The sequence below is a fragment of the Hemicordylus capensis genome, chromosome 2 (genome assembly GCF_027244095.1).
Source record: "Hemicordylus capensis ecotype Gifberg chromosome 2, rHemCap1.1.pri, whole genome shotgun sequence".
NCBI lineage: Eukaryota > Metazoa > Chordata > Lepidosauria > Squamata > Cordylidae > Hemicordylus > Hemicordylus capensis.
In genome coordinates this window covers 14,827,356-14,841,878 of record NC_069658.1, presented here as the reverse complement: position 1 = coordinate 14,841,878, position 14,523 = coordinate 14,827,356, and the positions used below count along the sequence as shown (strand labels likewise).

The following is a 14,523-nucleotide window of genomic DNA, read 5'->3' as shown; positions in this document are numbered from 1 at the left end:
CTTGCATTTATTTTTCCAGAGTTTGTTTTCCTTTCTGTTCTCTTCATTTGGGGAGGCCTTCCAATTTCTGAAGGAATTCTTTTTCCCCTTTATAATTTCCTTGACTTTACTTGTTAGCCATACTGACATCCTCCTACACTTGGTGGTACCTTTCCTTTTTTTAGTATATATTCTAACTGGCTTCTATTACTGTGGTTTTAAATAAACTCCATGCATTTTGGAGCAAAGTGACTCTCCTGATTTTCTCTTTCAGTTTTCTTTTCAGCAACTTTGACTGATGAAAAACTTTTCATTGTGCATACACATAACAGCATAGGTGTGCATGTTTACCACATGATGTACCTGAGGTGCACAGTTGCGTTTGCCCTAAGCGTAATGATATCCCTGTAGGGAAACCATCCTGTATGAAGCGGCCTTCCAGATTTATTTGTGAGAAGAAGTTCACAGGTTTCATGCTTATGGGATTCAAACTCTGTGGTTAATGCTGCTCTGTTTAATAGGCCTTTCATCCAGAAACTCAGCTTGCCAACCTTGAAACTGAAGCTGAACACTCAAAACTTGCACTTCCTAGCCAAGCTTTGGTGTTACAAGAGTTAAAGTATTGTGCAAAGGATGGGAATCTAATTTGATACTTGAAAATTCAGGAAACTCTTTGCTCTTTCAGCTGGAGTTTAAAAAAAAAAAGCCAAATGTGACTCTCATCAAGGTATTTTAGGATTCTGTGTCTGCTGCCAAATGTGGGTCCATCCTAACATAGCAAACTACCCTCTCTGAGTTGCAGGCCCCATTCTACAGCCCAAGTGTATTTCAGGGAACAGCTATGGCTTCCCATCTCCTGCCACTGCTTCCATCTGGGTTTCCCCTCCTTGTTTCCTTTTTCCAATTGTTTTTTGACTGAGCAATCTATTAACTACTGGGTTTCTTTTCTCTTCAGGTGGACCTATCATGACTTCTTCATTAGGTATCGTGTCCTTATGAAGAAAAGGGATATCTCAAAAAAGACAGACAAGAAGCTGATATGCAAGATGTTACTAGAAAGCCTAATTAAGGTAAGCTAGAGAGAGGTTTCTTTGGCTTTGTTTTTTCCACCAAATAGCTTTAATGTTTAAAAAGACCCATGAATTTCACTCCTGTGTTCCTCCTTCTATACTTCTCAATTTGACCCAGTGCTGATGTAAGCAGAGGGACCTGGAAACTTTTTGCAGAAGAAAATTCTGTCAGAAAGACTGAAAAGAGTAAATGAGACATGGGTGCTGTTGATTTTGCCCTTGGTCTAAAAGAATTCTTCCTGCATAGAAGAATTCTGCAGCTCATTTTGACAGCTTCTTGCACTTCCCTGCCCACTTTGTGTCTCGTTAAAACCAAATTGGGTATCATCTCTGCATTACTAGTCTGAGTCACTCCTTTCCCCCCAGAGAATTCTTAGAATTGTAGCTTATTGGAGTGGGGTGTCAATCTAGGATTGCCTATCAGAATCCTTGGTAAAATGCCAAACTACAATTCCCAGCATTCTTTTGGGGTAAAGCTAGTGGCCTACAGCATTATGTACATTGGCAAACTCTCATCTTTTGCTCCCGTTGATGGTTTTTCTATGCACATGTAGTTTGGTTTTGCATGTTTGCATTTGTAATACAGATAGCTTTCTAGAGTCCAAGATGGCACTTTACCTGCAATTGAGGATCTTCAGACTTTTTTCATAATGTGCTGCTGTTTTTTCTGAGATGGAAAACCAACTCTCTGCTTGCAGTGGTGGTGCTGTAGATGACCCCTTCAACATGCAGAAATGTTCCCCTTCATAGCGTTTAACTCCTAGATTCAGAGTGGCTACAGACTTTGAGTTTCCAATATGTGGATAATCCAACATGTAATTGGCAGAAGGCTGCAACATGCAGAGAGAGAAGTTAAACGTTGCATATTCTGAATGCACTGCTATACCCTGTGCATTGTCCCTTTGTGAGTTTCTGTTGTCTTGTCCAAACCTGTCTCCCTGGCTCTTGTACCTCCATGATGCATATTATTTTTATGTATTTATTTCATAGGATGTTTAACATGCATCTGTTGTACACAATACTATTTTTATGTGCATGTGTACAGATTTTGCACATTCACATTAAAAACATAATGCACAAAGTAACTGAAAGCTACTTTGGGAGGAGAGCTGGTCTTGTGGTAGAAAGCATGAATTTCCCCTTTCGCGAAGCAGGGTCTGCCCTGGTTGCATTTGAATGGGAGACCACATGTGAGCACTTTAAGATATTCCCCTCAGGGGATGGAGCATCTAGGTTCCAAATTCCCTCCCTGGCATCTCCAAGATAGGGCTGAGAGAGAATCCTGCCTGCAACCTTGGAGAAGCCACTGCCAGTCTGGGTAGACAATATTGAGCTAGATAAACCAATGGTCTGACTCAGTATATGGCAGCTTCCTATGTTCCTATCTGCTTGCAAGAATGTGGATAAAAGTGCACTGAGGCCCAGTATTGTCTTCTGTGACTGGCAGCAGCTCTCCAAGATCTCAGGGAGGAGCAGCGTCCTGATGCCATTCTGCTTGAGTTCATAAAGTATATGCTCTGCTGCTGAGCTAGGGCTTCTCCTTGATGTTAACTGGTGTTTCTGTTACCTGGAGAACCCAGTTCCCATAAACCAGACGACAAGGATGATTGAAAGAAGCAAAATCACCTTTTATTTACCAAAACCAGCGCTGGTGGCTTCTCCCTGTGCCTAACGGCTTGCCAGAGAGTTGCGCCAAATACCAGTGCTTTGAGTTTTTATACCTTGGCATTGTTACATAGCTGGGCGTCAACATTCATCCCCGAGGGACCAATCGTTTCATTGGTTAGCATCATTGTCCGTCATATTACAAATATTGTAATCATTGCTAATTAGACAAACATTCCTCTAGTACAATGAAGCATTTCTACTCTACATGTTGATAAGCAAGCCGTCCCCCCTTATCCCAGCCAGATGTTGTGTCCTTGAAGGTGCAACTTTTGCAGGCTTTTGCAGGCTTGGCTATCAGGAGATACAAGGAAAGGGGGGCCTCTTTTCACATTCTAGCCTGTCAGCAAATTTATGGTTTTACAACTGGCAATTAGCAACAAGACAACTTACAAACCCTATTAACCATTTCTTGACCAGTGCAAACCTGAGTTCTGTCTCACACTCTTTGCGGCTGAACCACCGCCCTAAAACTTCGAGCAGTTTCTATCTCGGAAAATGGAGAATGGAACGATTACAAAGGCACTGGATTGTAAAGACACTTTCCCATTCCATGAGAACAAAGTAATTACAAAGCAGCTTTCAGAAAAGGCATTTTCCCCTCATTCCACATTTCTAATGCTGAAATGTTGTTGGAGTTGCACTGCTAGTGCCCAAGACAACACAGCTAAGCAGCATATGATACAATTTTACAAGTTCCATGTGTATCCAGAAAAAAGTAGTTGTGGCTATATTTTATGTACAGGTGTGCATAAGCTTTTTGGCCCCTGCACCCAAACCTGGTGGGAGGGAAGGATCTGCACAGATGTAAAATTTATTCTTAATCTCACCAAATTGTAAACTGTCCCTCAGACCCTTGCAAATGCTTTTCTTCTTAACCCAGTTTTCTTCCTTTTCTTTTTTCCTTTGGAAAGGATCCTGACAAGTTCCAGTTTGGGCGTACCAAGATATTTTTCCGTGCAGGCCAAGTGGCATACTTGGAGAAACTTCGGGCTGACAAATTCCGTGCTGCTACCATCATGATACAGAAGACAGTACGTGGCTGGTTTCAGAGGGTGAAGTATAGGAAAATGAGAGAGGCAGCTGTAAGAATCCAGAGGTACACCCGAGGACACCTGGCACGCAGGTAAACATTAGATGTCTCTTCCCAAGAGAATTGACTTCTACCTATAGATTGATACAGAGGTTCATTATGTACTTACTGTCATCTATATCTGCTGAATTACTGCTGACTACAACTCCCATCATCCCTAGCCACAATGGCCAGAGTTGTAGTCTAACAACATCTGGGAACCCAAAGTTGAGAAGCCATGCTGTAATCCATATGAAGTTGCCTTGTACTCAGACAGTCTGCCTAATTCAGCAGTAGCTGGTAGATTTCCAGTGTCTCAAGTCTTTTGCAGCCCATCTATCTGAACACTTTCTAACTGGAGATGCCAGAGAAGGAACCCCAAGGGATGTATATGCACAAATATCGCTATATGTACTTAGAATTCATTTCAGTTATGGGTGACATAGGATTGGTGTCAAGAAGGGGCGATACCTTCTAATGAAAGTAAGCCAGCCTGAAGTCAGGTTGCTTCTCAGGTTTGAAAGAACCACTGTTATATAGCGACCAGAGAGATGGATCCCATTTTCTGTCTGGGGCATTTCCAGTTGCTATCTGGGGAAGCCATTTTTAAATGTCCTCTGGGGTAGAAGTAAGAACTGTCCATAGAAGTCAATTGTGGAATCTAGGATTTTACTATAGCTGTACTTCTGCAGCAGTGTATCCACCCAGAAACAAAATATAAAAAAGGAATTCATCATTCAGAAATTCTTTTTCAGTGAGCATGGCTGGACCCTAACATGAAACGTGTCCTTATTAGGTGCTTGCTTTTACACTAAAACAGCGTGAGGCCCCAGTCCAGATCCAGAGGCAAGGTGTGGAGGTACAGGTGTTTTATTTCTGCATTACTCTCCTGCTGAAAGTCACCCACTGGAGCAGCTATTTAACCTTGAAAGTGCCTTTGTTCCGATTTTAGTAGGGAAATGTTGTGCACCTAAAAGGTAAACATCTCCTGTTTCTGAGTCTCATTCCCAATTTGGATTGTGGCCTCACATGGCTCTTATCTCAGTGAAAAGGCCCCCATTCAGGTACACCACTATAATTGTCCCTGGGCCCTTGCGGGGAGTGGGGGACTGGCTGGGAAACAGCCCACTCTTGGGCTCTCCCCTTCTGCCTTCCTGACTCGTTGGTAAGCACCTGGCTCCCGAACACAGTGTGGGGAGTGTGTGATATTTGCACAGGAACAAGAGAGCGGGCACATGGAGAATGCCTTCAAGAACTGCCAGTACCTGCAATATTTTATGGTCACCATAGCTTTAACAGAAAAATCACATTTTTTCAATGCAGGGCCACATTAGACATGATGTTGAATGCGTCTTTTTCTAGCTAGATGCTGCAGGGGCATAGCAAGGTTGAGGTGGGCCCTGGGACAATAAGTGAAGATGAGCCCCTTACCACCGTCTCCCTGCTATATCTTGGCTGAAGAAATATTATATAGACAAAGTGAAAAACAAAAAAATTCTCGATGCAGAGTTTCTCCACCTTGGGTCCCCAGATGACATTGGACTACAACTCACATCATCTCTGGTTACAATGGCTAAAATTGGGATCCAAAGTAGAGGACCTCTGCTCTGTGGGATGAACTTGACAACAGGAAATAGTGTAATAAGTTATCACTGGCTTCCCATCTGCTTCTCAAGTCAGTATTCTTAGACATTTGTGTTAAATAATTTGGTCTAAAGCTTGTCTCTTTCCACACACATCCCTTTTTGTATAATGATGACATCTATTATTTGGGGATTATATGTTTTTTTTAATGTGTTGAAAGCCTTTTTCGCTCATGCTGGTACCTCCATTCTCCTTGTGCAGTGGACTCCAGTCTTCTGTCATATGATGAAAATGAGGGAACCCTGCAGGAGTCAAATTCCACAGGAAATTGGATCAGCCATCTCCGCTTTCACAAGTTTATTTTTTAATCGCTCCAAGCAGAGAACAAATAATAAAATCCAATGAAGCGTGTTTAACTGTCTTTAAAAACTTGTGGTTTCATAAATATTTATTGAGAGAGATGTAATAATGAATTGGTCATAAATTCGCCAAGGAAAGTCTCGGAACTGTTGTGGTGTGCGAGGACACTAGCCGCATTCCAGATTAACTACCATATAGGAACTGCTGGGAGCCGTGCTCCTGGATGTTGCCAAATCAGTGCACAGCTTTAAATGTCAAATCAATTTGCTGCTGTTGCACTGGATTTCCTGTAACCAGAAGTTACGCTGTGCTGCACTTGCTTTTGGTGCTGGGGGACTAGAACAGCTAACCTTGATGAGGAGGTCTTTAGAATTGCAGAGCTTAAAACCAGAACATGAAAATGGAAGAGAAATGGAGTAAATTTATATGCTGTGCTTTAAAAAAATCCTTTAAAAGCATTAAAAACTTTTCAGAGGCTGCAATCAAGTTCTGGAAGTTCCTAAAGTGGTTCAGTTCCTAGCAGATGAAATGTTTGTCCAATGTTCTCATGTTTAAAGGAGTATCCAGCAGCTAGCTTCTGCATGCCCCTAATGTCTTCAGCTTCTCCCCAGTTAAAAGTGGAGGGCATGCAAGGGATGAAAGAGCATTTGGGGTGAGAATTTGGTGCACGTTTGGGGGGCCTCAACACTGTAGTAGCTAACAGTGTGAACTGAGGACCAGGAACTCTTGGGTTCAAACCTCACTTTGGCCAAGAAGTCACTACACGGCCTTGGATATGGAGCAATGTAGGACCTAGCTCCTATATTTAGCAGAGGGAGAGCAACTGTCCCTATCTAGCCCTGACACAGCATCCCTCCAGTGGCTGTTGCTGCTGTCTATCTTATGTTTCCTTTTTTGATTGAGCCCTTTAGGGACAGGCAAGCATCTTTTTAATTTTTCTTTTTAAACTGCTTTGAGAACTTTTGTTGAGAAGTATTATAAAAGCATTGTTCATAGTAGTAGTAAAGGTAAAGTGTGCCGTCAAGTCGATGTCGACTCCTGGCTCCCACAGAGCCCTGTGGTTGTCTTTGGTAGAATACAGGAGGGGTTTACCATTGCATCCTCCCGCGCAGTATGCAATGATGCCTTTCAGCATCTTCCTATATCGCTGCTGCTCGAGTCTGAAAAACATACCAGTGGGGATTCGAACCGGCAACCTCTGGCTTACTAATCAAGTCATTTTCCCACTGCGCCATTTGGTGGCTCCCATAGTAGTATTAGGCGACTACAAACTATTCTTCTCTACCTTCCATCTATAAGATGGGGATGCAAATAATTTTGGCCTGTCTTATAGGGTTGTTAATAAGGATTACTGACTAAATGTATACATAGCACTATGAACAGCCAGGAAAAGTGGCATATAAATACTAAGAATAATAAAGATTATGACCGTCGTGAGTCAGCACTGGAGGGAAGGGGAGCAATTTTTAGAAAGGGACTTTTCCTTTTTAGAAAGGAGGTTTCTGTTACTTCAGTTGGAATGGTTCCTAAACCTTTCTTTCTTGTTTAATAGACTGGCCGATCGTCTAAGGAAAACGAGAGCAGCCATTGTTTTCCAGAAGCAATATCGCATGTTGAGGATCCGCCGTGCTTACCAAACAATTCGCAGAGCTGCCATCACAATCCAAGCCTTCACCCGAGGAATGTTCATCCGAAGGTCCTATCAAAAGGTGTGTTCATTTGTTCTTCTGAGAATAGCTTTGCCTTCAGAACTCGGAAAGCTTCAAAATCATCAAAATCCTGGCTGCAGTTTTGACTTCCTGCCTTGTCTTTGCTTTTTCATCCATGGTGTGAACCTAGCTTCATAACTTGTATGTACCAGCAAACCAAAAGCTGGGCTGGCCAGTTGCTTCTCATGCTGAGGTGTAATATACTTCAGTTTTGGTCCATCACTTGTGCATCAGGTGCAGTTTCCACTTATTTTTAAAGAGGAATATATGATTATATCTGTAGATGATCTATCTATATATCTTATCTTTCTCTTCCCGATATTTCTCTTCCCGATATTTTCCCGATACATTCTCACCGATATTTTAAACACAGTTGCAAAACTGCTCCAGAGATTGTGGGGAACAACAACAATAATAATAATAAACGGCTTTGTTAGCTGCCCCATAACAAATTGTTCTCTGAGCTAGCATTAAACATCTGGGCTAGCACAACATAGCATTAAAACATCAAGTAAAAAAAAAAATAACACATGAAATCACAACACAAGTGGGGGGGGAAACCAAAATACAATACAAAACAATTTTAAAACCTTTTTAAAATCAGTTTAAAAAATCAAATTGAAAAATCAAAATTTTAAAGTCCTGGGTGAACAAATAGGTCTGTCTGGTGTCTGAAAGAACAAAGTGATGAAGCCAGGCAAACCTCACTGGGGAGGCTGTTCCATAAATGGGTACAACCACCGAAAAGTCCCTCTCCCTAGTAGCTGCCTCTTCCCCTCGTTTGGCAGGAGCACTCGGAGCAGGAAGGTATTTGGCGCTTTGTAAAAACCTAAAAGTATTCATCTTTTAGGGTTCATCTTGCCAGCTCTTTCCAAGTTTCATTGCCAGTGCACCCCCAATCACCACCACCACATTTTGTTCGTTTGTTGACTTGGAAGCTTGTGCATCTTCAGATTCCAAGAGTGTTAACTGCAGTTATTTCAGTGTTAAGCTGCACAGGCAGAAGCAATTGTTCTGCAGCCCCTGGGAGGGCTAGCTTAATGAAGCTGTTCACACAGAGAGGTGCCCCGCGGCAGAGTGGAAATCTGGAAATGTCATCTGATATTAGCCACTCAGTGGAGGAACTTACCTGAAGGGACATTGTTTATTTGAGTCATACGCGTCTGCCTGCTGAAGTCTGTCTTGCAGCTGGTGCTCATGATCCCTCTGCTTGTGATGGCCAATACAGCATTTTTTTTCCTTTCCTTGTGCCCATGGTGACTGCTTCCTACTCATACCAAATGGGTACTCATACCAAATGGGACCACTTTTTCTATGGTCTCAGGAAAGAAAAGGTGGCCACCATGAACTGTCTGGTATCATTCAAACTGTCTGGAACTGAACTGGCCCTATCCACCCCCAGCACAGTACTTCCAGTGACTGTTGCTGGTGTCTATCTTATGTTTCTTTTTAGATTGTGAGCCCTTTGGGGTCAGGGTTCCATTTTATTTGTTTGTTTTGTTTGTTATTTCTCTGTGTAAACCGCCCTGAGCCATTTTTGGGAGGGCGTTATAGAAATTGAATTATTATTATTATTATTATTATTATTATTATTATTATTATTATTGGCAATTGTAGCTGGGAATGATGGGAGTTGTAGTGCAACAACATTCAGGGACCCAAAGTTGGAACCCCTAAAATAGCGTATCTTAGTTATTCAACTGGGGAAATAGATAGATGGTATATTGCTGCTATTTGGGGCTCTTTTCCTGAGTGTCATTTAATCTCTGTGTTCTTGTAGAGGCTCATGGAACACAAAGCCACCATCATTCAGAAGCACGCCCGGACCTGGATGGCTCGGATGCATTTTGTCAGGTTCCGATGTGCTGCTGTGGTTATCCAGTGCTACTTCAGGCGCATGAAGGCCAGGCAAGAGCTGAAGGCCCTGAAGATTGAGGCACGGTCAGCAGAGCACTTGAAGCGACTCAATATTGGGATGGAGAATAAAGTTGTTCAGCTGCAGAGGAAGATAGATGAACAGGTAAATCAAAAGATAAGTCGAATTCAGAGGTTATGTGTATCTGGACTCTTCTGCTGCTCTGGGTTTGTTCCTATTCTTTTGGAAGTTTGTGTGGCAGCAACCAAATGATCTTGTGGCTGCCACACACATAACTAATCTTGTAGACCAAATGGGTTTTGTTTGTTTTTTAAAATTTAAATTGAATGTGTATTTGGACATTTCTGCAGCTCTGGATTTGCTCTTATTCTTGTGGAAGATTTTATAACAAATGTTGGTTGTAATGTCTCCCTCCTGGCTTCATGACCCTGACGAGAGGCACTAATTCTGTGTGCACGCCCCACCACCACCACCACCACCACCACCACGTTGCCCTCCTGCCTATTCTTAAACAAAGACATTCTGCTCATCCTCACTGGCTTTATTATGGCAGGCGCCCAGGATGTTGGAAGTATGAGCTTGAGCAGAAAGGAGCAGGCCAGTTTTTAAATGGGTTTACTCAAGTTCAAGGGACGAAGCTGCAGGAATAAATAATAAATATCCTTGTCAAGATCTCCTAGGTTCCCCTCCCATGTATTGTAAAGTTGGCTTGTATCAGATTGTAGACACAAAAGCTATAAGGGGCAGGCATATGGATATGGTGATCTCATGAGCCTTTTTCCCTTCAGAACATGGACAGAAAATGATTTTGATGTCTCTCACAACATACATCTGAAGTTTGTATGGTGGCAGTACACAGTCTTCAAGATAACCAGTTCCCAGGCCATTTAGGGTTTTACCATCTAAAGGCAACACTTCTGTTCCGGGCCCAACTGATTCTGCACCAGCTGTAGCTTCCAAACAGTTTTTAAAGATAGCCCCATGTAGAGTGCACTGCTTGTCTAGATGTAAGCAGCGCCTGATAAAGGCACAGCTGGGAAACCAGCCAAGGACTGAACAGAATGTTCCTGGACACAGCAATCACCTGGACATCCAGAGACACATTTCTGTCCAGCAGCATCCTCCAATGATGATATCAAACAATGAACAGATTTATATGGGAACAGTTAGTTCTTTTACATGTATCATGAATGCAAAGAGAGTTCATTGTACCATCAGAGAGGAAAGATTCCCACCTAATCTTGCCCTGAAAAGGAAGAGGAAGGAAAGGTGGCTGCAGTAGGGTAAACACCATTTACTCTGAGGTAAACACTCATCAATAGCTGGGATGACCAAAAGAAATCTACCTAGTGGCTTTCTGGAGACTGGCAGTTGAGTAATTCCTGTAAGATTCTCTGTAATCCCTGTAGATATTGCCATTGGAATACAATTTTGTGCGGGAAACTTTTGGAGTCACCAGCAAACTCCTTTCTGTAGGTCAAAAATGTCATAGAAAAATTGACAGGTGGTGGTTCCATGTGTACATTTAAAAATCTTTCTAAAAGCCCAAAGCATAGCCTTGCTTAACCTTGGCTCAGACTGAATTAAGGAAGACAATTGTAAGTCTTGCAAAGAAATCCCTCCTGTGTGCAGATTTGTCATGATGCTAAAAGAAAGTTGCTGCCAAGCCAAGCTTTCCTACTAAGTCTCCATTGTGCTTTTGCTCCATCGCTTATCGCTATTGACTGCTGGAAAAGCTATGCTAAGATAACAGTAAAGCAGATAACGATTTTTGGCCTGTGATGCCTTTTCTGATCGGGGAGTACAAAGAGAAGCGCTAAGTTCTTATTTGGAGGAGAGAGACGGATATTGGAGATGTTTTTCTCTAGACAAAATGTGTGAAAATAGGAACATCTCCTGAAACTAGGTGATCCAGATTAAGAGCTGCCTGGTTGGAAACCCTTTCCTAAATCCACAGGAACCAGTGTGGATTTTCCTTCCCAGTGGTTCAGCAGATGATTGGGAATATTTTTCTTTGATCAAGACTTAGTTTTTATATTGATTATTTTCCAGGGTGCCCTTTCCCCGCTCTTGAGGAGGTTCATTATTACCAAATCTTAGAGCCTCCAATGAGTGTTTGTATATAATCTATATTGTTTGCTACCCTCACAACTTTTGTGACATCAGCAAATTTAGCAAAGTCTATTTTCTTATGCCTATTAAAATGGCAAAGAGCATAAGAGAGATTTGCTTTCCTCATAAAATGGATCATTCAAACGTTGATATTAATTATTATCCCTGACTACATGAATATGATCTCTCTCTGTGTATCCATGTTATGGTTGCTTTTTCTCCCATTCCTATAGCTTGCTTATAAACTCTTGCCGCAGACATCTATCAAAAGCCTTGGTATAGTTGAGTGATAAAACATCAGTCATGTTCTGCTTGCCTGCAAATGCATTTCTCATTTTAAAATAAGAAAACAAAGTCGCGATGATTTCTTCCACTCAAATCCTTGCTGACTGCTGAGGCTCCCTTAAAAACCGGTCCGGCGGGGCGGCAGCGTACCTCCCTGCCACCCCGTTCCCTCCTCGGTCCTGAAGTGACCAGAAGTACCTGACGCACATCAGGTACTTCTGGTCACACATGTGCCAATTTGTGCACGTGCGCGGGGTACTTCCAGTCACTTCTGGACCGAGGAGAGAATGGGGCGGCAGGGAGGTACGCTGCCGCCCTGCGTGACTGGTTTTTAAGGGAGTGCTGGTGGGGGAAACGCAGTGGGTGAGAGGTCAGTGCACCCTCCCCCACCCTTAAAGGAGTCCTCCCCGCCTTTAAACCGGCCCCCACTGGTTCCGTGCACATCCCTGGCCTTTTTACCAGTTTGACTCGATGCTCTTAACGATGCTCTTAACGTCTAGGCTTTCAACATCTTCTGAATGGTTTAAGAACTTAAACATTGATGATTTACAGCCTACAGCTCTTAAGCAAAAGAATTACTGCTTTTCCTCCACATTCATTTAGGTTTCTCAAACACGGTCACTTATTGCTCTCTCAGACTCTTAATGAGACTCCCAAACCTCCTTTCAGTCCAGTTTTCATTTCAGGGCCTGTGTGATGGTTATGGAGGCTTGTTCATTTTGATGACATTCTTATTGCAAGGTATTACCCTAAGTACTCCCTTCTCAGCACTTAAAATCAGAACTAGAAGGGATCCACGTGTGAAGGCGGGTTGCAACCTGCTCTCTGAAGTGGGGTCTTGGGGGCTGTCAGCACTAGCACTGGTGTGGTCTCTTGCCACATGATCCTGAAACATTCCTGCAGGCATGTAGAGTCTATCATGTGGGAGTGATATTCAGTGTCAGTGACACCATCAATAATGTGGACCTTTAACCAGCATGATTATTAGTGTGTCAGGTTAGGTATGGGATAACCACTCATCATTGTGTGATCTTGATTATATGCCAGTTGGAAGTTAATGGCCATAGAGTTTCTGCTCTCAACTACAAATTATGTTAAAGGCTATGTTAGATAATTTAATGTGTCCTAATCTGACTAGAGGGCTGGAGGATTTGCTCCCTTTAACTGCATGCATTTATCAAGTTCTAGCATTTTCTCTGAGATTTAAGAAAATGCCTATCTGAAATCTTAGCCCTGCGAATTCTAAAGCACGTTCCATTTTAGTTCAAAAACAACATCTCCAAGAACCATGCAGGTCGTTAGAGATATTCATTTTCAAAGAAAATATTGTTTTCCTTTATATGTTGCTTGTAGTTGGCTGCTTATCTCCTAGAAAGGGGGATAGATAAACAAGTGTCAATAATTTGAATGGATATATCAATGCAAGTAACATACTGAGAACCACTTCGCATATTACAAATGCAGGTGTGGAAACACTGGTATCATACAGGTACACTCACTGAGGAGCAAGAATTCACTTCAGCTCCTTACCTACATGTACACTTGATCATAAATCCAGGGTTGCTGCCATGCAATGTACAGAGAGAACCACTTCACACTTTCCATGGCACCATAGGTACATATTGATTCTTGACCAATATATTCTGTGGCAAAGGGGCAAAACATACCTCCCTTTCAACACTTGATGGCCTGTTCAGTCATCACAATAGACCATGATTTATGGTGACAAGGACACACCTTGGCCTCATGTGCTACCCCTCACCTCCTCCCTGCTTTGTTCATGAAGGGAATAGATTGGAAGCTTCTGTTTATGGTTTGCAGGAAACCACGATTTGCCTGCTCATCTGAATATGTCAAACTGATTTGTACAAGCCATAGTCAATTAACAAATTAAGATCCTAGTTTATTAACTAATTATGGTTTGTACCAATTGCAGTTTCCTGTTTTTGCGCAAAATGCGGAAGTATAGTGTGCCCCAAACCTTTAGCAAAAGTGTTAACCTCCCCCCCCCACACCCTGCATCGTGTGTGAAGGGGGAGGGGAGGGGAAGTTTGAAAGCCCAAGACTTGAACCTGCTCCTACACATGAGAAACCATGCTTGTGTTATGGATTGTTAGATGACCTCTAGCACCCCAGTATTTAGATCAGCCTTAAGCTGTATCAGGAAACCGTATTGTGTAGGGCTCCAGTCCAGAGAGTATAGCACTAAGTGAGTTTATGTTCCTTGGATATTGTACAGAAAATTAAAGATAAGAACTCAAGAAACAAAGTTTTTCTTAAGACCCTAGTTTACTTATGTGATTCTTAGTAAAGCAATTGAAAACATACTAGCTTAACCTGCACAGAGCATCTGCGCACTAATACTTGATTGCTTTCCTCCTCACCCCCTGCCACAGCCCCCCTCACCTCAGAGATCTCTCCATCCTCACCTGAGCCGCACTCTTGTTCCTCCTCCTCCTCCATCCCATTGCTTCTACCCCCCCACCCCTCTTAGTCACTCCTCCGTCCCTTTATTCCATCCCCCTCACCCCTCTTGGTCGTGGCTGCAGTGTTGTGGTGCCTATTGTCCCAGCAGCAGCCCACTATCCCCAGGGACCTCCCCAACCTCACCCAAGCCCTACTCCTGCTGCTCCCCAAAGGAGCAGCAGTGGTTGACCAGGCCCTTCCTTGCTCTCTCTTTTCCCCTCCCTTCTTTTTCTCTTTCTCTTTTCTCAACTCACTCTTCCCTTCCCTCCTTCCCTTCCTTCCTTAACAGATCTTGTTCATCTTGTTTCCTCATCTGATTCATACAACAGCAGCCTCCTTCTCATT

The 14,523-nt window shown here is 42.8% G+C and overlaps 1 protein-coding gene across 7 annotated transcripts in view; it reads left to right on the top strand.

The window, feature by feature from the left end:
• MYO5B (myosin VB) overlaps window positions 1–14,523 on the top strand; it is a 390,467-nt gene that overhangs the window by 300,064 nt on the left and 75,880 nt on the right. For all 7 annotated transcript variants that reach the window (XM_053303356.1, XM_053303361.1, XM_053303354.1 and 4 more), the window contains 4 exons: window positions 935–1,049; window positions 3,629–3,840; window positions 7,283–7,439; window positions 9,220–9,459. In XM_053303356.1, coding sequence (XP_053159331.1) covers window positions 935–1,049; window positions 3,629–3,840; window positions 7,283–7,439; window positions 9,220–9,459 — 724 coding nt within the window. The remainder of the gene's footprint in view (window positions 1–934; window positions 1,050–3,628; window positions 3,841–7,282; window positions 7,440–9,219; window positions 9,460–14,523) is intronic.